At 41.1% G+C, this 22306-nt stretch overlaps 5 protein-coding genes across 5 annotated transcripts in view; 2 read left to right on the top strand and 3 right to left on the bottom strand.

The window, feature by feature from the left end:
* Nucleotides 1-85: 85 nt before the first annotated feature.
* On the top strand, nucleotides 86-820 carry Nedd8 (Nedd8 ubiquitin like modifier). Its single transcript, XM_017174058.2, has 3 exons — nucleotides 86-235; nucleotides 412-542; nucleotides 606-820. Exons 1-3 carry the CDS (start codon nucleotides 218-220, stop codon nucleotides 706-708), a joined length of 252 nt encoding a protein of 83 aa, XP_017029547.1. The 5' UTR covers nucleotides 86-217; the 3' UTR covers nucleotides 709-820.
* A 65-nt stretch (nucleotides 821-885) lies between these two features.
* On the bottom strand, nucleotides 886-2947 carry LOC108079660 (glutathione S-transferase C-terminal domain-containing protein homolog). The gene is made up of 3 exons (XM_017174057.3): nucleotides 2512-2947; nucleotides 1984-2449; nucleotides 886-1926 (listed from the first exon to the last, which is right to left on the bottom strand). Exons 1-3 carry the CDS (start codon nucleotides 2823-2825, stop codon nucleotides 943-945), a joined length of 1764 nt encoding a protein of 587 aa, XP_017029546.1. The 5' UTR covers nucleotides 2826-2947; the 3' UTR covers nucleotides 886-942.
* A 1880-nt stretch (nucleotides 2948-4827) lies between these two features.
* Nucleotides 4828-5537, bottom strand: LOC108079662 (uncharacterized). Its single transcript, XM_041775954.2, has 2 exons — nucleotides 5271-5537; nucleotides 4828-5188 (listed from the first exon to the last, which is right to left on the bottom strand). Exon 1 carries the CDS (start codon nucleotides 5449-5451, stop codon nucleotides 5272-5274), a length of 180 nt encoding a protein of 59 aa, XP_041631888.1. The 5' UTR covers nucleotides 5452-5537; the 3' UTR covers nucleotides 4828-5188; nucleotide 5271.
* A 194-nt stretch (nucleotides 5538-5731) lies between these two features.
* Nucleotides 5732-9566, bottom strand: LOC108079533 (apolipoprotein A-I-like). Its single transcript, XM_017173869.1, has 2 exons — nucleotides 8792-9566; nucleotides 5732-5826 (listed from the first exon to the last, which is right to left on the bottom strand). Exons 1-2 carry the CDS (start codon nucleotides 9564-9566, stop codon nucleotides 5732-5734), a joined length of 870 nt encoding a protein of 289 aa, XP_017029358.1.
* A 1866-nt stretch (nucleotides 9567-11432) lies between these two features.
* ssp3 (short spindle 3) overlaps nucleotides 11433-22306 on the top strand; it is a 33174-nt gene continuing 22300 nt past the window's right edge. Inside the window, exons 1-5 of the mRNA XM_017174012.3 lie at nucleotides 11433-12133; nucleotides 12756-16497; nucleotides 16857-17114; nucleotides 17305-17428; nucleotides 19370-19509. Of these exons, the coding sequence (XP_017029501.1) occupies nucleotides 11959-12133; nucleotides 12756-16497; nucleotides 16857-17114; nucleotides 17305-17428; nucleotides 19370-19509 (4439 nt within the window). The 5' untranslated portion in view covers nucleotides 11433-11958. The remainder of the gene's footprint in view (nucleotides 12134-12755; nucleotides 16498-16856; nucleotides 17115-17304; nucleotides 17429-19369; nucleotides 19510-22306) is intronic.

Genomic DNA, 22306 nt, shown 5'->3' with positions numbered 1-22306 from the left:
AAAAACATGTATTACTTCCATTTTATCGATGAATCTATTAAAAAGTCTGGCAGCGCTGAAAATGTTCAGTGTTTTTTGAGATTTTTTAGATAGAAAGCCAAATTTTCAGCTGGCCACACTGAAAAAAGCCGAAAGCTGTGGAATTTTCGCAAATTTCGATTATTATAAATAATTGTATTTAATTTATTGCAATAATCAACACACACACACTCGCGCCATGCTGATCAAAGTGAAGGTGAGCGATAGCCAAGAATCTGGCCAAGCAAACAAAGACCGCAGCCTCCGGGAGGCAATGCGTCACGGCGAACAACAACAAATTAGAGTGGAGATTACTTCCTGGATTTTACATATTTTCCATGAATTATATATAATTTGCATATATCTACATTTATTTACCTCTATTCCCTGCAGACCCTGACTGGCAAGGAGATCGAGATCGATATCGAGCCCACGGACAAGGTGGATCGCATCAAGGAGCGCGTGGAGGAGAAGGAGGGCATTCCGCCGCAGCAACAGCGTCTGATTTTCTCCGGCAAGCAAATGTGAGTTTTCAGCCTTAAATTAGGGGTTATTCCCGATCTTTAATGTGGTTATAATCTCTGCAGGAACGATGACAAGACTGCGGCGGATTACAAGGTGCAGGGCGGCTCTGTCCTCCACTTGGTTTTGGCTCTGCGAGGCGGCGGCCATTCCATCCTGATATTTTAATCTAAGCGCCGCTCTAACTTAGTGAATTTGGTAAAATATTATTTTATATTCTGCTCTGGAAACTCCACACAATAAAACAAAAAGCAGCCTAACGGTGTTTGTAAAAGATGAATCCTGTAATCATGTTCTTCTTTGTATTTTAAGGAGCACCCTTTATCCCGTTATCTAGAAGCTTCATCTCTTTCAAAAAAGTACAAAAAAAGTTCATTTATTTCCCCATTTTTGTGGCAGTTTTCAGTTCAGTTCTGTTTTGACAAAACGTCCGACTAGCAGATGATTCTTTGGCGTGCACTGCTCCGGCTTCAGGCGCGTGAATATCACCTGGTAGCCCGCCTCCTCAGCCTGCAGCTGGCGATCCGTGTCCACCACGGACATGCAGCGCAAGCCCTGCAACGTGGTCTCCGGCTTGCAGTTGGTGGTGCCCATCTCATGGGCCTGATCCGCCGCATGGGCAATGTACAGGTAGTCCTTCGAGTCCAAAACCCCACGAAAAGCCTTGCTCAGAGGGTAAGAGATGTGCGGCATGGGCTGCAGGGAGCCATAACAGCAGGGACAGCAGGCAAAGTGCGCCTTAACGCGACGACACTGCTGCAGGACAATGTCGGTGGCCGTGCCGCAGGCATGCAGCGAGGCTCCAATGTCAAAGTCACCCACAAAGTAGTCTATATTGCATTGGTAGAAGACGCAGTTGCTCAGACCCAGCTCCAGGGCTCGCTTCTGGGCCTGACTGAGCGAGAACGCCTTGTTCTCCATCACAATCACCGTGCACTGGGGCAGCTTGAGGGCCAGCAAAATGGCCAGGTGGCCAGTGCCGCTGCAAAAGTCCACAATCCGGTCACCGGATTGAGCTAAGGAGACAACCGCATTGGCCATATTCTCCAGCTGCTGGCGCTTGCGTTCCAGTCGCTCCTTTGGCAGGGCAGAGCTCTTGGCATGAGTGGGCTCTATCTGCTCCCAGTCGATGATCTGCTGGCCATAGTTCTCCTCGGAATCCGAGCTGAAGTGTAGCTGTAAAGGGGAGAGCTTTCCCAGAGCCGCCTCCACCTCCGACTGACTGGTGTAGATGCGATTCCTGGGCTTGTAGCGCTTGGGGTCCGCTTTGTACAGACTGGTGGCCTCGCAGTCGGGTATCCCCAGGTCCCCAGGCGGCGTCTTTACTATATGAGGCACATAGAGCTCATCCAGGATCCTGGCGCAGCTATCATCAAAGGAATCAATCTGAAAGGCAAGACAATTCATAAGTGTTTCTTCTGGTGGGATAATCCCAAGACTCACCTCGCTAAACCAGGTGCTGGTGAGTGGAAAATGCGGCAGCATCTGGCCGCAATGCTGGAAGACAATCTTCAGCAGGGGATACAGGATGAGATCGGCTATGGTGAAGCTAATGCCTTCGGCAAATCGATGCTCTATGAGCAGCTGCTCCTTGGGCGTGGTACACTTGATCTCCACGCGATCTCGCTTCTTGACTTTGTCGCCATTCTCCGTTTGATTGGCCTGCTCCCTGGCCTGCTTGTAGATGTTGTGCATCCGCACAGGTTCGTTCATGTGCTGTTCGAATCTCACAACCTCGGGTGGCACCGACTCCAAGATCTCACCATTGTGCAAGCCACTGACCACCTCCACCACATCCAGCTCACAGAATCTAGTCCAAATGGAGGCCTCGGAGGGCGCCAAAAGGCAGCTGCCCTTGAAGCCCAGGAGTTTCTTGAGTTCCTCATTGGGTTGCCGGGCTATAAGCTCTCTGTGGAGTGGGTAAAGGTTAAGATTTCATTGATATTCATCTAAATTCTTGGTTAAACTCACCTGCAAACGGCACAGGTACCCGCTATGTAGGTATTTCCATCCTTCTCGTAGATGGGCAACTTTAGATCCCTAATCGCTGGGAGAGTGGCTGCCTCCCGGCAGGTTATGTGCTGCTCCGTTAGCTCCTTTCTCAGCTGGGAGCTGCGTAAAGCTATTCGACCGCCCTCGATTTTCGAATTAACAAAATTAACCTGCACATTTTTGGGGCTGATGTAGCGGTGTGTATACAAGGCCAGAAACGAAGACACGCTCGTGTAAATGGTTGTAACCGCGTTCTGTGTGCTGATTTCAATCTCCAGGTAAAGCTGATCCATATTTTCATTAACAAATCATTTAATAAAAACGGGAAAAACCAAAACCAAACAACAACAAAACCGAAAGAAGGAAAAATAAACGAGAGAGCGAGGAAGTGGGAGCCAGCTGGGGGGCGAGCAAGAAGAAGAACGATAGAAGATGGCCAATCGCCAGAATGGGATTTATTATCGAGTTATCGATTGTGGCAAAGCAGCGCGGGGTTTTGAATTTGAAAAGTAGTTTCAATTTTGTATTTGTTAGAAATATAAATTTAATATTAATTTAAAATTAATAATAACTGTTATAAAAATTATATTCTTAGAAAAGGTTTAAAATTTAGTTTTCGAGCTGTCAAAAAACTAAAAAATCTCTCATTAAAATAGCTGCCTTTTAAAGGAATTTATTTCTCAGAGAGAATTTAGTTTTAAAATAATTTATTTTTAAGTTTTATCTGTTTGGGCTTAAAAGTAAGCCTTACTTGTTATGTTTATTTCCCTTTAAAAGACAGCAATTACCCTTACTCCTCCTTTGCCTGTGGCCAGTCTTCTTTTACCCTTCCTCTTCTTTTTTTTTTGCCATTTTTATTCTTGTTTGCAAGAAGGCTCCCCTTCCCCCATACTCCTCCTCCTCTTTTCTTGTCCCAACGGCTGGCTGATGGCTAAAAATAAAGAAGTTCTCTTGTTGCCGCCGCTTTTTTTCCTGGCTCAGCAGAAAGGGCAACATAATGCTCGTTATACTCTTTCCTGCAAGTTAAAGCTTGCTGCTTTATGCATTCAGTTTGCATTTATTATATAAATTTTATTATTATTTAATTATATAATTTATAAAAATATAAATATCATACCCTAGTTAATGACTCCCCACAAAGATTTCAAATTAAAAGTTAGGGTATTTCCTGCCTCATTGTTGATAAGCTAATTTTTTCCGCCATTGAGGGCTCGTGGAATGGGAATGGGAATGATGGGCCCAAGGAATGGGGAATGGTCATGACGGGAATGGGGAATCGGGAATGGGAGAACGGAAACCTCAATGTTGGCCCAATGTTTATGGTATTTACCTGCTGCACTTTGCTGGGTGCCTGCTGCAATTTCTAATCGAAACGAAACCTTCTACCCTAATAATGGCCTCGGGGCCCTTGGCGCCCTTTGTTAGCTGAAAAATCGGAGTCCCTCCGCGCGCCGTTGGAGATAATCGCTGTTTTGGAGGGAGAAGGCAACACTGCTCCAATGCTCCAATGCTCCACTGCTCCTCTGGCTCCAACTCGCTGCCACATGCAACATGCTGCAGTATGTATCGTTATTTTTAGCTTTCTGTTCGCCTGATTGGAATTGTTCCGTTAAAATCTGTGCAGAGGCCGCAAAATGTTGCACAAACATACACGGGGGAGCAACATAAAAAGGGCCAAAAGGCACAAAGCAGTCGTCCCACTCCCACTCAAGGTCTGTATCCAAGGCCCTTTTGCCCTTCGCTCCCGGATGCAACACAACACTGTGTGTGCTGCCCTCTCGCTCTTGCTTAGAATTGTCGCTCGGCTTGGAATGACATGGCAATGGAAGGGGTGGGTTGGATGGCTGCTTTTGCTGCTGCTGCTTCTGGAAGGCCTGCCTGGAAATGCTGCTCGCCTGATCCCGGACACCATCGAAATTTCACATGTAATTCCCACGGCCTGAATTTTCCCACACAACCAGCCGCGAAGAAGAAGAAGAGGAAGAGGCTGCGGAGAATTTCAGGCAAGAGACAGCCGGGAGAATCGCTCACACACAAACACATACATATCGTCGTTCCTTTTTTTTTTATATCTTCTTATTTTTATATTGTTGCATCGAATCTGCTCCCAGGGTCGATGCACTGGAAAAGATACACAAGTCCCTATTTTCCAGGGAATATTTTTTGGAACTTTCCAAGGTATTTAGGAAAGTTTAAATTGGGAATTTAAATTGGGAATTATCGCTACGAATACTTAAAAATTCCTTAAAAAAAGGAAGCTCCAAAAACGTTTAAGATTTCATTTTAAATATTAAATACAACTTACAATTTAGTTTATTAAAATAAAGCAAATAAATACAAGCCTTTTTATTTTTTTCCAGTGCTTTGTTCTTCCGTTCCTCCAGCTCTGATGGTCGTTTTGTTTATGCTGCTGCTGCTTGATGCTGCCCCCTTACCGTCCTTCGATTCCCATGCTTAAGCCATAGCTCCCAGACTGGTCCTGGTCATGGTCCCTTGTCTAACCCGCTCGGGTTAACATCTTCTTCATCTGCTGCCTCGCTGGATGTCGTGTCCGTCGTTCCCGGCATCGAATTCCTTTTGGTGTCCAGGTCTGGCTTCTTTAACCTCTACTTACTAAGGCTTCCTCGATGGACGGTGGTTTTATTTTCAACAAAGTCTAGGAAAAAATAAAGAGTTATTTAAGTTGCCTAAAAAATAATAATTTTTACTCGAGGTTTAATAAGTTTAAATTAATTTACCTTATGTTTGAAGGGGTCTTATAAAGAGTGGAGAGACCAAGCGGTAGAAGAGATTACCAATCGCTGCAATCATGGTTGTGGTCACATCCAAACTATAATGCAAGGGAACCAATAGATACTCAAATCCCTGAAGAGGATTGGTTCTCAGCGAGTTGAATTTTTGTACCGGAACGATTGGCATGGTTGGGAGAAGCTAAAAGAATATTTAAAATTTAGAAATATTTTAGTTTCATGAATATAAGGCTTTGGAATTTTAAAAAACTATTAAAAGTTCAGAAAATAAAGGCCTACCGCGATTGAATGTTAAGAATTTAAAGTTTAAAAATTGTATCAGCCTAATTTAAAATAAAAAAGCCAAAAATAAATTAAGACTTCCCCAGAAATTTAAGGTTTTTATAAAGTAAAATCCCCTTTCCCACTGTGCATCACCAAAAGCGGCCTTGGGGAGCTCCAAGGAATGTCTAAGCAATTGCTCTCCAGACAACTGGAGCCACTTCCTCTGCCTGCTGCTGCTCCTCTTCTTCCTGCTGCTCCTCTTCTGACCCCTCCCCGTGGCCTTGGGGGGGAGACAAGGCTTCTTCTAATGGTCGGTGTCGGTCGTCGGTTGCTCCACGAATGTCGTGTCTCAACTTCTTCCCAACCCGTCTCCGCATCCAACCTGACTTCAGGTTGAGTTTCCCGTCCCGGTATCGTCCGATAATGTGCCATTGACTTGGCTGCCCAGCTATTCCAGTTATGTGTGCCACACTTCTTTGGATATGCAAGACCATATGCTCCAGCTCCGGCTACTGCTGCACTCCTGGTCCATCAATATGTTCAAGGATTTTTTCATGCTTCCAGGCATTGCAGATGTGACGTATGAGAGCGATTAAATGGAGTCATTTTTAAGAGGTTCCAACAACTGTATTGAGGCAGTAAATTTAAAATTTTCATAAAATTTACGCTGAATTTTTAAGCCTTTTTAAGTACATCTGCAGGTTAAATTAAGATTCTTAGGGTAGAATTGGGTGTTAATTTGTTTTATAAATCAAAATTAGTTGTTGTTAAATGGCACAACATTTCTTATATTCCTAAAAGTTTTCTTAAAATATCACAAAATCTAATAAAACCTAAACCCATACTGTTTTATATTTAAAAACTATTATAAAATGTTCAATTATTATTATTAATTGTAATTTTTCATAGAGTTTCCTATAATTTTCCTATAATTCATGCATCCCCCTATATCCGAGAGTTTTAACTCTTTCCGCCACTCAATTCAAATCGTAATTTCCCCCCAATCAACGCTCAAAAGTTCCCCCGCTCACTGGGGGGTCTCCAAAAGCGACTCCATGGGCGAAAAGAGCTTTATAAACAAACAAACAGCTACACACACTCAGCAAACAAACAATCGCCCGCATACACACTCAGTCCCAGGCATGAGACATTCACACTCATACGGTTATGACACTGTATTTTGCGCTGAGATTATAGAATAGAATCTATTAAATATTAATTTTATGAAATAAAAAAATATAAACTAAATTATCTGGTTAAATATCCATTAACAAATTTTATATAAAGTACTGAAGAAGTTCCTGGATTTTAATTATTTAAATATAACCCTTTAAATCATTGTGTCCTTGGTGTCATAACCAAATAATTTCTAAGAAAACTACACCTAAAATTGATCTCTTTCTAGATTATAATAAAATCTCCAATATTTAAATTGAAAATACAGTGTCATAGTCACACAATAATCGGAGAATCCGCTGTCGAGTGAAAGCGAACGTGAATCAAACTCAACTCAACCTGCTTTTATTCCTCGCCGCCTGTTCGTTAGAGTCCATGAATCGGAATTGCGTCGCTCAAGCGACTATTCACCAAAAATTTCGATTTCGTTTTGATCGAAAATTAGTATTCGTTAAAATTTGAGTGTATTGTCTAGTTTAAGCGGTGTGCCAGAGCAGCTTAACTAGAGATCGCCGCAGGAACCAGAGTGAAAGGGGGAAGGAAGGAAGATATAAGAATTGTTAATTTGTAAATTTATTGTTTTATTAAATGTTTTTTATTTTATACTAATTTTTTAATAATTATTATACCCTGCTGGAAGCAGAACTAGAATTTCATAATAAATGAAAAAAATATTCAATAAAAAATTCAAACATTTTCGGGTCTTCTTGACGGTTATTTTTATTTTATTTAGTGAAGCAGTCATTTCCGACCCTATAAACCATATATATTCTTGATCAGTATTAACAGGCGCTTCTTTCTAACCATGTCCGGAAGAAATTTAATTTTGAGCCATTTTTGCAAAAAAATTAAAGGGGTTACATCATTAAAATTCCCAAAAATTTCGATTTCGTTTTGATCGAAAATTAGTATTCGTTAAAATGTGAGTGTATTGTCTAATTTAAAAGGTGTGCCAGAGCAGTCTTAGGAGCCAGAGTTCAAAGATTTGAAAGGGGAAAGGAAAATATAAGAATTGTTAAATTGTAAATTTATTGTTTTATTAATTTTTTTTTTATTTTATACGAATTTATAAATATTTATTATACCCTCCCTGCTGGGTATTCAAATTTTTAATCGGAAGCCAGTGGAAGAGTCGTTGTATATCCTTTTATAAAAAGCCAAGTCAAACTCTAAATTCATACAAAAAATTCATATGAAAAAAATATTCATAAAAAAAACTAAAATATTTTCGGGCCTTCTTAAAGGTTATTTTTATTTTATTTAGTGAAGCAGTCATTTCCGACCCTATAAACCATATATATCTGGTTATAAGCTTTGTCCCTTTGCTACTTAAACTTTAATATTATTTTACTAAAATATTTTTATTAAAAACAATAGGTTTATTATCAAAAAAAAAATAAATTGCAAATTATTTATGAATTAGTTCAGCAATCGGCACTGAACAAAAGTACAGCTTGTAGCTAAAAGCTCTGTTTAATCAGGGTTCAAGAGTCAAGGTGAAAGTCTCTTATCAACGGATTCCCGAAATCAGGCGATGGTTTCCGAAGAAGCATCCGATCTAAGTTTGGATTGATAACAGCTTACATATTTATAGCGATGACTGCACTCTCTGCGTGCTCGTTTATATATATTTCCCAAGAAGGTGTACCTAAGTAGCAAAATTAATACCATACAATGTTTAATTAACAACAAAAAGTAGTATTATTATTTTAAAATATAACTTTATTTAAAATATAATTACGAATGTTACTAAGTTTCATTGTCCGCCTGGCAAATAAAAGGCGAAATATGAGTACAATACGCGTCATACATTTTACCATTATGCAAAACGACGCAGTTCTGCTCATGATTTTCGTCGTCTGATTTTCGCCAAAACTTTAAAAATTGTGCGGGCTTGTCTAGATCATTAATGCCTAGCCAATAACGCCCATTCCAGTCAAGTTTTGGTGTAATGGCGTTAATTTCTTCTTCATTTCGAAAGGCGGCTAAGTAACCTCCCATCTCACGACACCTTGCCATAGCAGTCCGCCATTCAACTCTTTCATTTACAATTCTAAAATATCTGGTACCGATTAGCTCGAATCCAGATGGCATCGTAGTCGTGGCTGAAGCAGGGACTGCTGCCTTGGCTGCTTGTTGGGAGACTGCCGTCTTATTCGATATGGGATGTACTTGAGTTTCCACCTTGGCTGCATCTATCTTGTTTGGCACTGCCTGCAGTTGATTTACAACAAGCTGAAGTTGGTTTTCAATAATTTTTTGTACCGCTTGGACACTTTTATCCAGTTTAGCCTCCAGTTTGGTTCGCACCTCCTGAAGTTGTCCTTCCAGCTTAGCTTCCACTCCTTGTAGGTGTCCTTCCAGCTTGGTTTTTACCTCATGCAGGCTTGTTTCCAGTTTAGCCTCCACCTTGGTTTGCATCTCCAGAAGATGTCCTTCCAGCTTATTTTCCACTCCTTGTAATTGTCCTTCCAGCTTGGTCTTTACCGCAAGCAGACTGTCTTCTAGTATAGCCTCCATCTTGGTTTGTTGGCCCTCCAGTTTGGTTTGCACCTGAAGTTGTCTTTCCAGCTTAGCTTCTACTCCTTGTAGCTTTCCTTCAAGTTTAGACTGCACCTCTGCTATTTTCACCTCCAATGTCTCCAGCTTCGTGTTCCCTTGGTTCTGGGCCTTGACGACTTCGCTAAGCCGTGGGCTCAGTTCAGTAAGACAAATGCTGTCGCACTGATTTTGTTTTGGATTCTCAATCAGGCAAATGTACCCCGACTGATCCTTCGCGAATGATCCTTGCCGCAGGATACAGTCAGCTAGTGCCCAAAAGAAGAAGATTCCGAACTTGTGCATCCTTTTACTAGGAGATTGTTAGACCACGATGGATGAAAGTCTCTCAAGAACTGATTTCCGAAATATTCAAAGACTTTCGAAGAGGCATCCGGCTTCGGTTGGGATTGATAAGAGCTTTATATACATGTATACATAAATATATAAAGAGGACGGCACTCGTGGAGGTACACGTAAAACGGACTTATGTAGGGGGAGTATATAGTAAATACAAACAATTATACACAACGAAAAATAATCATTGATTAAGACATTATTTAGAATAATCTTAGTTTAAAAGCTATGCTAGATAAACGACTTTATCATATGCAAAGCTTCTATAGGAATTTCAGTTATATTTGTATACAAATCTAAGCCAAATTCCATAGATCTTTTTTAAGGGTATTTTTTATTTTATTTTGTGAAACAGTCATTTCCGACCCTATAAACCATATATATTCTTGATCAGCATTAACAGGCGCTTCTTTCTAGCCATGTCCGGAAGAAATTTAATTTTTAGCCATTTTTGCAAAAAAATTAAAGGGGTGACATCATTAAAATTTGCAAAAATGGCCAAAAATTTTGATTTTCTAAAATTTTAAATTTTGGATGCAGATTTATTAACCTTATCAAATCTAGCACATAACTGTTTTCCGATTTGAAATTAATGTATTTTTGGCCTAGTTATGGCGTTTTCGAACTTTGATTTATTCAAAAATATTTACATATAAAACTATTGATTTAAAGATGTTATTAAATTAAACAGAGACTAAATATGTTTATGTTACTTTAAAGAAAATAATAAAGTTCTTGTTAAAAGCTATGAGGACTAGCTGTTAATAATCTTAATTAGTTTTTGTTTAATAAAATGTTCTTTAAAAGGAAACTAAAGTGTAGTAAAGTAAGAACTTAGCTTTCACTTTTAGCATTCAAAATTAAACAAATTCAATTTATTTTCTCTCTGAAGTAGTACTTTCCAGATAGTCTGCTAAAAAAGCCATACAACCGACAACATTGTGGCTTAATTGCCATTAAAACTGCTTGAGTAAAGCATAAATTAAAGCTTTTTAATAAATATATACATATATTTTTGTTTTGGGAGGGTTCCGGAAGAACTGTTGGAGCAGCTGAAAGAACTGTTATTTTTTAAATTAAATATTTTGTAAATATTCTCTAAAGTTACCAAAACATAGTTAGCAGTTCTTTAAGAACATTAAAAGAGAAAAATTAATTTTTTGCCGCCAAAACCCACTTAAAATATAAAGCACACCTCAATCACCCCAAAGAATGGGAAATAAACGAAACGAGTAAAAAGGTGTTTTGCGACTCTTGTTTAAAAAATACCATGGGATTGTGTGGTCTACCGAGTCCGGTTCCTGGCCATTTTCCATCTCAGGGCTGCGCTGGCGCTTCCATTCCGAAAAAGCGAGCAAAATAGAGCAGTAGTGAGCAGCATCATTTAGATTTAGACCGGAATTGTAACAGGGGAGCAGGTTGGCCAACAGCATTTCAAGCAGTTTCGTTCGTTTCAGTGTTGCGTTCTCCCCCCATTAGCTGTGCTGCTCTGGGGGGACACCAGTTGTCCCCCTTGCACGTGGGGAGCTTTTCGAAAAGGGGAGCTTTGCTATCGGGCGGCAGGTTTCAAATTTTACGTTACTTGTTGTAATATTTTCAACAATTAAATAGCTTTTACAGGCGTTTATAAATATTTCCAGTTTAAATTGAAAATAAACTTTGGAATTTATATATAAAAACCTTGTTTTTAAGCTGTAAACCTATAAAACATACCCCGTATTTAAGTGCGCGCTCGCTCGCCGTTATCGATTATTCACAATCCCTCTATCGATTGCCATGCCCGTTGCAAGACAACCCTGCTTTTGAATCAGCTGGCTTTGTGCTGCTGCTAAATTTTTAGGCAGAATTCAGAATTTCACAGGGCACCGTTTCAAGGAATTTCGGTCTCTTCAATCAGCCCCCGGACACAAGGAGCAGCCTGGAAATACACCCAAGGACCTAAGGCCTACATATATAGCCAAGCTTCTACTGTCGTCGTGGGTAAAATGCTGCCGAGGCCGCTGGCGTTGCGAAATTGTGCAGTGGCGACGACGGCGACAAAAACAACAAAGAAGCGACGCGCCTCGACTAGAGGAGGACAACGACAAACGCGAAATAATCAATTAAAATTGTAAGGGGAGCCACGGTTTTCGCCCGAGGACCACAGCAGCAAAGGATCACTGTGGTATCCAGAAGGCCAACGAGGACGAAACCAAAAGCTGCCTGAACAGCTGCACCAGCTGTGCGTGGGCAGAGAGGCAGAGGCAGTGGCAGCAGCAGCGGCAGCGCAGCAGCAGACGAGACCCAGACAACAACAACAACAACGAGTGGAACAGCAACAACAACAACAGCAAACAAAACGATGGAAATGCGAGAGGTACTGAGTCGCGAGGGGCGAGAGGCCAAGAATCTGCTCGTCTACCAGTTCTGCGATGAGACAACCACGAGCACGAGTGGCGGCGAGGGAGTAGGAGGAGCAGCAACAGCCGGAACTCTGGCTGGAGCTGGAAGCGGAGGCGTACTCTTGAATGGTGACTGTAAGCAAACAATAATACCCTAGGTATTTGAGGAGTTATGAGGAGTTTATTGGGGCTGAAGAAAGGGTTTTTAGTAGGAATTTGTATTATTATTTTATTGTTTTTATAAATTTTGAATTGTTTTATAACTTAAACCCGTATTTTTAAAGATTTAGAGACATTTATAACTTACTTTATAACTAAATTAGGCACTATTTTTGAGATTATATAGCCCAAGGTACCTTATAGAGATCATAAAACCTTTAAATTTTGATTGAAATAGGACTTATAATTCGTATAGTTTCCATAAAACATTTAGAACATTTTTTAAATAATTTATTTCTACTTTCAAAATATAGATATACCTTTTAAAAACCCATAAAGTTGATCTTAAACTCCATAAAACCACAAAATTTTTATTGAAACAGGACTTTTAATTCGTATAATTTGCTTAAAACATTTACATAATTTTTTTTTAAATGTATTCCTACTTTGAAATGATATTTATACCCTTTAAAAACCCATAAAATTTACCCTAAACTCCTTAACTAATAACAAAGCAAGTCCTTTATAACCCATAGTCGTTTATTTTAACTATTTCTTCTACGATTCCCTATAACTCACACCTCTCTCTACCCCCCAGGTTATCGCAAACCCCCCATGGCTCCGCCCAAGTCCCCCAGTGCCGGCAGCGGCACACCCAAAAACTGCCAGTCACCCACCACTTCGCCGCGTCTGAAATCCTCAACGAGTGCCGCAGCCGGAGGATCCTCCAGTGGACCACGCGTGCGCAGCGCCTCCACGGGCAGGGACAAAAAGTCCGAGCTTCAAGCCAGATACTGGGCTTTGCTATTTGGCAATCTCCAGCGAGCTGTGAACGAGATCTACCAGACGGTGGAGTGCTACGAGAACATATCCAGCTGCCAGGAGGCCATCCTAGTGCTAGAGAACTATGTAAGAGATTTCAAGGCCTTAAGCGAATGGTTCAAGGTTTCCTGGGACTACGAATCCCGGCCGCTGCAACAGCGACCACAGAGCCTGGCCTGGGAGGTGCGCAAGAGCAACCCCACGCCCCGAGTGCGTACCAAGAGCCTCTGCAGTCCCAATAACTCCGGGAAATCCAGTCCAGCCTTGATATTAGGCCACGGCTCTCAGTCGGGCAAGACCTCGCCCTCGGCCTACGAACAAGGCCAGATCTCGCCGATGAAACTACTCCGAGCCTACGATCAGGTGCCAAAGGGAGCAATGCGTCTCAATGTCAGGGAATTGTTTGCGGCCAGCAAGAGAGCCACTCAAGGATCTTCACAGTCGGATAATATGGAGTGCCCGCTGGATCTCAGCGGGGATAAGACCACATATGTGCAGCTAAACACACAGTATTCGCAAACGGATCTGGAGGATCCACACCTGACGCTGGCGGATGTGCGGGAAAAGATGCGCAGGGAGGCGGAGGAGAGAGAGGCGAGGATTCAAGAGCAGGCAGTGATCATTCCAGCAGCAGAATATATAGGGGAAGTACCAGACAAACCAGGTGAGAGCATACAGAATATACCGCCTGAGGGGGACTCCAATTTGGTGGGAGAACCTCTACCAGAACCCACAGCTTTGGACATGACAGTGGCCTCCTTGGAGAACATGGAGAATGCCTTGCTCCAGCAACAGGCCCACAAGGAACCCACGCCACCTAGCACACTACTAAAGCCACCAGGGGAGAAGCCACAGCCCCTGATGGCCATCTCAGGAAATGCGCCCATGCAAAACAGTCCCCTGAAGTACTCCAGTGTGCTAAATCGTCCAGTGAAGAAGGGGGGTGCAGGCGGAGCAGCAGGAGCAGGAGCAGGTGCTCTCAAGACCACAACAGGAACAGTGGGAGGAGCAGGAGCAGCAGCAGCCACAGCCAAGCCTGGTCAGCTCAAGACAGCAGCTCCGCCCGTCAATGGTTTACGACGCTCCACAAAGCTGCCCGCTGGAAAAACTCTAGGAAAACCTGCTCCTCCTCCCAGACCCTCCAGCAAAACCGAGTGCTATGGCCCGCCCAATAATGTGGCCTCCCGTCTGTCGGCACGCTCCCGCACTATGCTGGAGATCAATGGGAGTGGAGCCAGCAAAACCCTGCCTAAGAGAACCTCTACCTCTTCGTTTCTAAGCACGGCCAGGATTCGCAAAGCCACCTCCTCAAGGCTCAGTTCGCGCGAGGACATGGGCAGTTCCACTTCCACTCTAAAAGCCAGCAACGAGCAGCTATCGAGCTCAAGAAGCACCCTTAAAACGGAGGAAGCACAACATTCCGAGACGAAAAAGCAATTACAACTGCCTACGGATAACAATGATGGTTGGTTGACGGTGAAGAATCGTCGCAGGAGCAGCATGCATTGGGCCAACAGGTTCAATCAGCCGACAGGATATGCCAGTTTGCCCACCTTGGCGCTGCTCAATGAGCAGCAGAGGGAGCAGGCGAAAGAGAAGGAGAAGGAGCAAGAGCAGGAACTTACCAAGGAGAAGCAGAAAACCATTCCAAGTAAAACAGGAGCAGCTGCAGGAGAGGCTAAGCCCAAAGCCAAGGCCACAACACTGGCAAACTCTTCAAGGCCAGAAATCAAAAATGCCAAGGCCAAGGTGAACTCATTTCCAGCCCAGAGAAGCTCAGGGGGTCAGGTGAAGAAGCAAGACAAACCAGAGAAGCAGGACAAACCCGAAAAGAAGCCAGTGATGCCTTCAACTACAGCTCGAAACAATGGCAACAATAATGCCTTGGGACGCACTTCCATCATCAAAAGACAAAAGTCAGATCTTACAGGACTAAAGATGACATCCTTGCACAAGGAGTACATGCGCAGCGAGAAGAATGCCTTGAGGAAACTGCAGCAAAAGGAACTGAACCACAAGCAGAGCAACAACAGTAGCTCATCCTCTGTAGAAACTGTCGTGTCCCCCCTCACAGCCAGCAACGAGGACCACAACAAGATCGACATCAAAATCCAGACCAACTGTGAGTTCTCCAAGACCATAGGCGAGCTCTACGAGAGCATTGCCCACTGCAAGCTGCCAAATGGCAGTCTCAACAACAAGCCCAGTGCCTCCTCTCTGCTGAGTGCCTGCGATGAGAATGAAGAGCAAATTGCCGACGACAACGAAGAGGAGCGCAACGAGCGCATCCTAGTGGAGGTTCAGGAATCTTTGGAACGACAAATCCGTGAGCTAGAGCAAACGGAAATCGATGTGGACACCGAAACGGATGAAACCGATTGTGAGGTTCAGCTGGAGGAGCAGGAACTGGGCTTAGGTGGTGATGATTCCGCGGTGTTTGTGACCATGAGCGACGATGAGAATGCCAGCCTAGAGCATAGATATCAGGCTCTATTGTCAGACATGTCCTGGAACGAGAGAGCAGAGGCCTTGGCTACACTCCAGGCCTATGTGGCCAGGCATCCAGGCAGAGCCCAGGAACTCCATCAGAAGCTATCCTCGCCCTCGCGGCGTCGTTCGCTGCAGGAAACCCTCAAGAAATACCAAGCCAAGCAGGCCAGGGCTCAGCAAAAGAGGAATCTCCTCCAGCAGGAGAAAGCAGCCAAGCTGCAACAACTCTTTGCACGCGTCGAAGATGTCAAGGCAGCCAAAAAGCAGCTCATCGAGGACAAACGCCAGAAGATGCAGGGAAGACTGCAAAGGGCAGCGGAGAATCGAGAGCAGTACCTCCGGCAGATCATTGAAAAAGCCCACGACGAGGAGAAGAAACTCAAGGAAATCAACTTTATCAAGAACATAGAAGCTCAAAATAAGCGTCTGGATCTTCTGGAATCCTCTAAAGAAACCGAAGGCAGACTGCAGGATCTCGAACAAGAGCGTCAAAAGAGAGTGGAGGAAAAGCTGGCCAAGGAGGCTGCGGTAGAGAGACGTCGACAAGCCCTGGAAAAAGAACGTCTCCTCAAGCTCGAGAAAATGAATGAAACCAGACTGGAAAAGGAGCAGAGAATAGGCAAGATGCAGGAGCAAAAGGAGAAGCAGCGTCAGGCTTTGGCCCGGGAAAAGGCCAGGGATCGGGAGGAGCGACTGCTGGCCCTGCAGGTCCAACAGCAGCAGACCACCGAGGAGCTGCAGCGCAAAATACTCCAAAAGCAATTGGAATCTGCTCGCCGGCACGAAGAGAACATCGAGCATATACGCCAGCGGGCTCTAGAGCTGACCATGCCCACCCGGCAGGCAGACGAGGGTCGAGGGGATCAGGATGAAAACGATGCGGAAGATGGCTTAAATGGGAATGGGACAAGCACCACAAACGAAGACTGCGATCTTTCTTCTACGCTCTCGGATGTGGGGGGAATCCCTGGGCATTCGAGGAGCTACAAAAAGAAGATGAAGAAGCTGAAGCAGCGAATGAGTCAGTGGTGAGTAAACTTGGGTATTTTTAATGACCGAAATTAAATTAATTATTGTTTTATATTTAATTGATTTGTTTGTTATTTTGCAAGTATTGAATTTCTGTTGGAAATCGTTAAAAAGTTTATAGTCTTGGGTTTTTTTTATATTTATTTTTCAGAAGAAATCAGATATTTAACATATCAAAAGGTCTTTTTTTGAAATTGTATACCATTTTTTATGCCGGCTAGACAGCTTAAACTAAATATATTTCATTATTTAAATAATTAATTTATTCGATTTGTAAATATAGGTTTTTGTTCTTTGGAAAAGATTTTAAATATATTGTAGAAAATATCATTAATAATTTATTTCAAATATATTTCAGCGCCACTGAGTATCTGGAGGCCATGGAGCCCTTACCCCCTTATGTAAAACGTGATAGCACGGTGCCCAAGCTCCTAAATCTGGTGGTTAAAGGTGGCGGTGCTCAGGGATTGGAAAGGGCATTGGGTAACCTCCTGCGTGTGATACCCAAGGCCCAGGCCTTTGACTTCCAAGCCTTCCTCTGCATGGATGGCTTGGGCATAGTGGCCAATCATGTGATCAACAAAGGTCTACAGGAGAACACCGATATCTCAAGGAAGTAGGTTTTTTTCTAAGAATTTAATTTTATAACTAACTCATAAAAAAACGTAATAAAAAATTTAATTAAATATATTAATAATTTAAATTTATGGAAAATAACTCATTAAATAAATTTAAAAATTCAATTAAATATTTTAATAATTTAAATTTATGATATCTAAACTCATAAAATGAAATATTTTCCACAGATCCGTTCACCTGGCCGTTCATGTGTATAGGAATGCCTGCTCTGTGTGTCCTCAGATTGCTCGTCATGCTCTGCTGGGCAATTCCATAACCGTTATGTTCGATGCCATCACCAAGAGTTTTCAGGTAAGTTTTCAACAACAACAACGAAAAAATATTCAAGAACTTTTGAAGAACTTTTTCGGCCAGCCAAAAACGGTTTTCACAATAAAAATGTCGCCAGGCAGACGTCGGGAGGGGGTTTTTGGAGGATTGAAACAAGGGAGTTGGCATAGTCGCCAAAGTTGGCAACTGGCTATATTCCCCAGGCCACGTCGAATGTGTCGCCTATATACAGTATAAATTTGTACTTGGCTCGCCTTATAGTCCTGCCCTGGCAGCCACTTAACACTTGGCCGCGTTTATGTCTCTGTCTGTCTGCAAACCTAAGGAAAATTCAGTCAAGTCCAGAGGGTTGTAAGGATTTTTTAAAGGCCTGGCGAAAGGGGATTTTTACTGGATTTTGGATATTATTTGTTTATAAATTTAATAATATTTAAAAAATTTTTGCAGGTATAAGTTTTCTTTTTTAAGTTAGAAAAGCAGGAAAAATATATAGAAACTAAAGTCAATGTGCGATAAATCGGTATTCTCTTTGATGAAGAATGATGAAGAATATAATCAGCAAAATATAAACATTTAAACAACATTTTAGTTGTTTTTTTTAATACATTTTTTCGATATATACATACATATATCAATACTTTTCTTTACAATATACAAAAATCCCTAAATTGGTCTAGTAAGAGCATTCTCAGTTCGCTTTCCCTTTGTCCATTTTTTGTCCCCGTATTTAAAGTTTATGTTTCGCGCTCCGACTTTTGTTTTTGCTCGTTGGGGCATTGTTTATTTGCCATTTCTTTGACGCTTTTATTTGGCGCTGGCTGCCTTTTGTTTGTTTGGCATTTTTATTTGAATTTTATTTACTGGCCTCGTGCGCTCTCGCCTATCAATTTTTAAGCACTAGGTCGGAGCCCCAAGACCCATCCCCAATTTCCCTTTCCTGGGCAATTCAGTCAGCGAGTAAAATGTTTATATATTTTGCGGCTGTTGTTAAATCAATCGTTAAATCGCATAAAAAGCCACTCACTCACACACCCAATAAATGTTTCTTCTTACTGTTCATTTTTTATTATTTTTTATTTATGCTGTGTGTGTTTTTTCTTTAATTGTACTTGTGGAGTGTTAAGGGGTATTATGATGATGGAAAATTTATGAATTCAGGTTACTTTAAATATTAAATATTATTGGAAATTTTTAAAGCGAGTTTTTAAAGTAAAAGTAAAGTAAATGTAGGGACATTCTTTACCTAAAAAGGTTTTTTAGATTGAAATTAAAAGGTTAAATTACTTTTAATTCTTTTTTTTTAATTAATCACGCCAAAAATTAAAAAAAGGTATCCATAAGTCGCATTTATTTTTAAAACCAAGTTTATCATGTACTTCTTATTTTTATACATTTTATTTTTGTTTTATTTTAATCTATAAAAATATTTTTACTGCGCATCGTACTTTGGCATTCTTGTTGTTGTTATTTTGCATTGTAAACTTGGCTCGTGTTTATTGTTTTTGCCCCATCCCCGCCTCCTTTTCACCTTTCCCTCCTCTCTTACCTCTCTTACCTATTCTCCCACCCCCCTTTTCACCTTCTTTTCTCTCTATCCCGTTGATGGATCAGCGCGAGCGCCGCTTGTCGTGTAATAAAGGAGAGGCAAAGCGCTGAAGAAGAAACGAAAACGAAGAAGGCGCAACAGAGTGAGAAAGTTAAATGTAAGTGAGGGGAGAAAAGAAACATCAATTAACATTTTGATTGATGTGAATGTCTCTCTCTCTCTCTCTCTGTGTCTGTTGTTGCTGTTTAAATGCCTAAGTTGATAATTAATTTAAACACGAGCCATGGAATTTCACTTGCCCCAAAAAGCACGCAACAATTGTGTGCGCGGAGCGAACACCATTTTTTAATATTTCTTGGATTTCCGCTTCCTATCTCACTCTCCTTTTTCCTCCATTTTTTTCTGATCTGTTGCAGTTACCCGAAGAAAAATCACCACAACATCCGGTCGAGTTGTCCACGGAGCTAATGCTGGCCTGCACCGAGGCGCTGTCCTCCAGTTACGTGAAGAAGAACACCCACCCAAAAGTGCCGGAACGACTGCCGGACATGATAAAGTGAGTACAACAACAATAACAAATATAACAACAACAAGTGCTTACCACGGCGGTTTATTCCTAACTGTTGTGCGCAAAGCAACAAAAGCAAGAGCATAAAGAGGGGAACGACTCGAGTTCGAAAAGCGAGTTCGAAAAACTCCAGTGTTTAATGTGTGTGTGCGTGTGGGAGGAAAAGAGACACCCAGAGTTGGGCCTGGGCGTATGGCCATCTCTGTTGCTCGCTTTTAGAGGCGAGAGAGGGCGTGTCTGTGCGAGCGAGATAGCTTAGACTGGCTGCAGCGCTGCCTGCGTTGACTTGGGCCGCTGCTGCAGCGACGCCTGGCGCTTTGCCGTTTAAAAAATATATTTTTTAATTTTAATTCTTATTTAGTTGGTCACACTGATGCCGGGCAGTGTGGTCACAAGTCGCAGGTTTAACTGGGACTTTGTTGTTGTTAATAAGCAGGGGGATATTATTAAAATTTTTCATAATTTATTATAAGAAAATAGATTTTTTTGGCAACTTTTCTTTGGAATTAAGTTTTATGTTTGTATTTAAATTTAAAAAATTATGTAAAATAATTTTAATTAAAATTCTATCTGAAATAAAAACATTTTTCTAAATTATAATTTAAAATTCACTTAAAATTTCTTAAAGGTTTTACTGTAACTACAGTACTACCTCTTCTAATATTTATTACATCTGATCCCTTGCCTTTTACTGAATTTACTTTAAAAATGCTGCTGAAACACTTTTTTCATGGTTTTCATGGCCCTCCCCCCTTCCTTTCCTCCTTTATGTCCTTTTTGCGTGCTTTAATTTCAAAAATAGGAAAAACTTTAATGCTGCGTCGTCGTCCTGTGTGGAGTTTTCCGGGTTTGTCCCCTTCCCCCCTTTCGCCAGCGATTGTTTTTCTTTAATTTGACCTCATTTTTGTGCACAAAAGTTTTAATCGAATTGTTGTTTATTGTTGACGTTTCTATAGTTTCCCAAATATGTACATATAGACGCCATTTTGTTTATTTTATATTTTTTGCACAGCAATAAAAAGGGGATTTTGTTGCAAATTTGCATTAATCTGGGAAAAAGGAGAAATCATTTCGATTTGTTCAATTTATTTTTGATTATTTTAAAAGTTAAGCAAATTGTATTTAATTGGGTTTTTATATACAAATTTTATATGTTTTTTAAATTGATTTATAAGTGTGTGTATTTTATAAACCATTTATCTAAAGTTTACACAAAATATTTAAATAATTATTAAATAATTTGTACATAATTTATAGAGCAAGTTTGTTGAAGGTTCTGATAACTTTAGAACTGTATTTATAATATGATTTTAAATAAAATAAATACTTGTTTGTATTTCTGAAATGTTTTTTAGGTTTTTCCTACCCAAAGTTTAAGTTTGTTTTTTATCTGTGTGGTTTTTTGTACCCTCTTTCCTTTTGTTAAAATAGCAACGACAAAAAAAACTTTGTTGTTATGCATTTTCCACTTGTGAATTGGCTTTTGTTTGCTACTTTTTTCATTTGTTTTTATTTCCGTTTTTTATATTGTTGGCTAGCTTTTCTTCTGTGTGTGTGTGAAGCGGCTTTTGTTTATCCTTTTTTTTTGTGTTGTGTTTGTCCTGGGCTCTGACCAATTTTTGTGCCTTTCCCTAGATGGGTTTTTTCTATACATTTTTTTATACACTTTTTGGTATATATATTTTCTCTATCTTTTTTATTATTCCATTTTGTTTGCTGTTATTTTTCTGTGTTGTGTGCTCCTTCTTTTTTTTTATGTTCTTTATCAATTTTCCGTTTGTTTATATTTTCAATTTGCTTACAAAAGCTTTTCGTTTATTTTATTAGCCAGCAGCCATTGTTGTGTGTATGTTGTTTTGTGTCTGTGTGTGTGTGTGTGGGTTCTTTGCAGCCTTTTGTGGTTGCGCTGCCTTGGTCCTTTTATTCGTCCTGCTCCTCGGCTTATTCGCCTTTAATGCCAACTGCCATTTTTCGTAGCGCGCTTTTCGGCGCTCAATTCAATTACACAGTGCCTGCTGCCTGTGTGTGTGTGTGAGTTTGCAAAATCAAATTTTCTTTTGACTATAATTTTTGTGGAAAACAACCCCCAAACAGGACGCCCGCCCAGCACCTTGCGCCATTTTCCTTGAAAAACTTTGCCTGAATGAGAAATTCAATTCGCCGCACTTGAATGGTCCGCCATCTTCCACTGCCTCCTTCCCTCCTCCTCCTCCTCTTCCGCTTTTGCTGGTGCCTGGTGCTGCCCCTCTTCCGGTTCCGGTGCTGTTCTGTTCTGCATTCTCATCATCATCATCATCATCAGTCTGGCCACGAAACATTTGGAATTTTTTGGCTAATTCAATTGCAACAGTCTTGGCTCTCCCCCTCTTTCTTTTTAGCTTTCTCTCTCTTTCCCTTTTTGCTGCATAATTAAATTTTTGTTTACTTTTAATTGTTGCCCAGGTTGCGCTCAGAGCTTTTTCAGCTCAAAGCCTGGCACATAGTATATATTTTTTTGTTTTGTTAATTTGAATAAAGTTTTCGAGAAGTTCGTGTAATCGAATTAAAAGTTGACAAAGACCAAAGGGAAGAAGTTCTATTTTTAGTTTAGTCAAAGGTTTTTTTTGGTACTTATTTTTTGAAAAGGAAATGAGCAATTTCTTTCGGGAAACTAAGAAAAAGTTGATTAAATTGTTGTAATATAAAAGCTAAATTTTTATTTGTTTTTATTACTATTTATCTTTAATTTTTTTAATATTTTAAAATTATATTCTATTAATCGAACTCCTCGAACTCCTTCCCCCTC

The sequence above is a fragment of the Drosophila kikkawai genome, chromosome 2L (genome assembly GCF_030179895.1).
Source record: "Drosophila kikkawai strain 14028-0561.14 chromosome 2L, DkikHiC1v2, whole genome shotgun sequence".
In the NCBI taxonomy this organism is placed as follows: Eukaryota; Metazoa; Arthropoda; class Insecta; order Diptera; family Drosophilidae; genus Drosophila; species Drosophila kikkawai.
This window is presented reverse-complemented; position numbering and strand designations above follow the sequence as displayed.

Bases quoted from the DNA above. Each gene is read 5' to 3' on its own strand.
- LOC108079660 (XM_017174057.3), bottom strand. From the start codon at position 2,825: ATGGATCAGCTTTACCTGGAGATTGAAATCAGCACACAGAACGCGGTT. The intron at 2,450-2,511 runs GTGAGTTTAACC...CCCACTCCACAG, and splicing joins GGTACCTGTGCCGTTTGCAG to AGAGCTTATAGCCCGGCAAC. The intron at 1,927-1,983 runs GTGAGTCTTGGG...CTTGCCTTTCAG, and splicing joins CCAGCACCTGGTTTAGCGAG to ATTGATTCCTTTGATGATAG.
- LOC108079662 (XM_041775954.2), bottom strand. From the start codon at position 5,451: ATGCCAATCGTTCCGGTACAAAAATTCAACTCGCTGAGAACCAATCCT.
- Nedd8 (XM_017174058.2), top strand. The intron at 543-605 runs GTGAGTTTTCAG...TAATCTCTGCAG, and splicing joins ATTTTCTCCGGCAAGCAAAT to GAACGATGACAAGACTGCGG.
- LOC108079533 (XM_017173869.1), bottom strand. From the start codon at position 9,566: ATGCACAAGTTCGGAATCTTCTTCTTTTGGGCACTAGCTGACTGTATC. The intron at 5,827-8,791 runs GTACCAGATATT...CTCCCCCCCAAG, and splicing joins ATCTGGATTCGAGCTAATCG to GCCACGGGGAGGGGTCAGAA.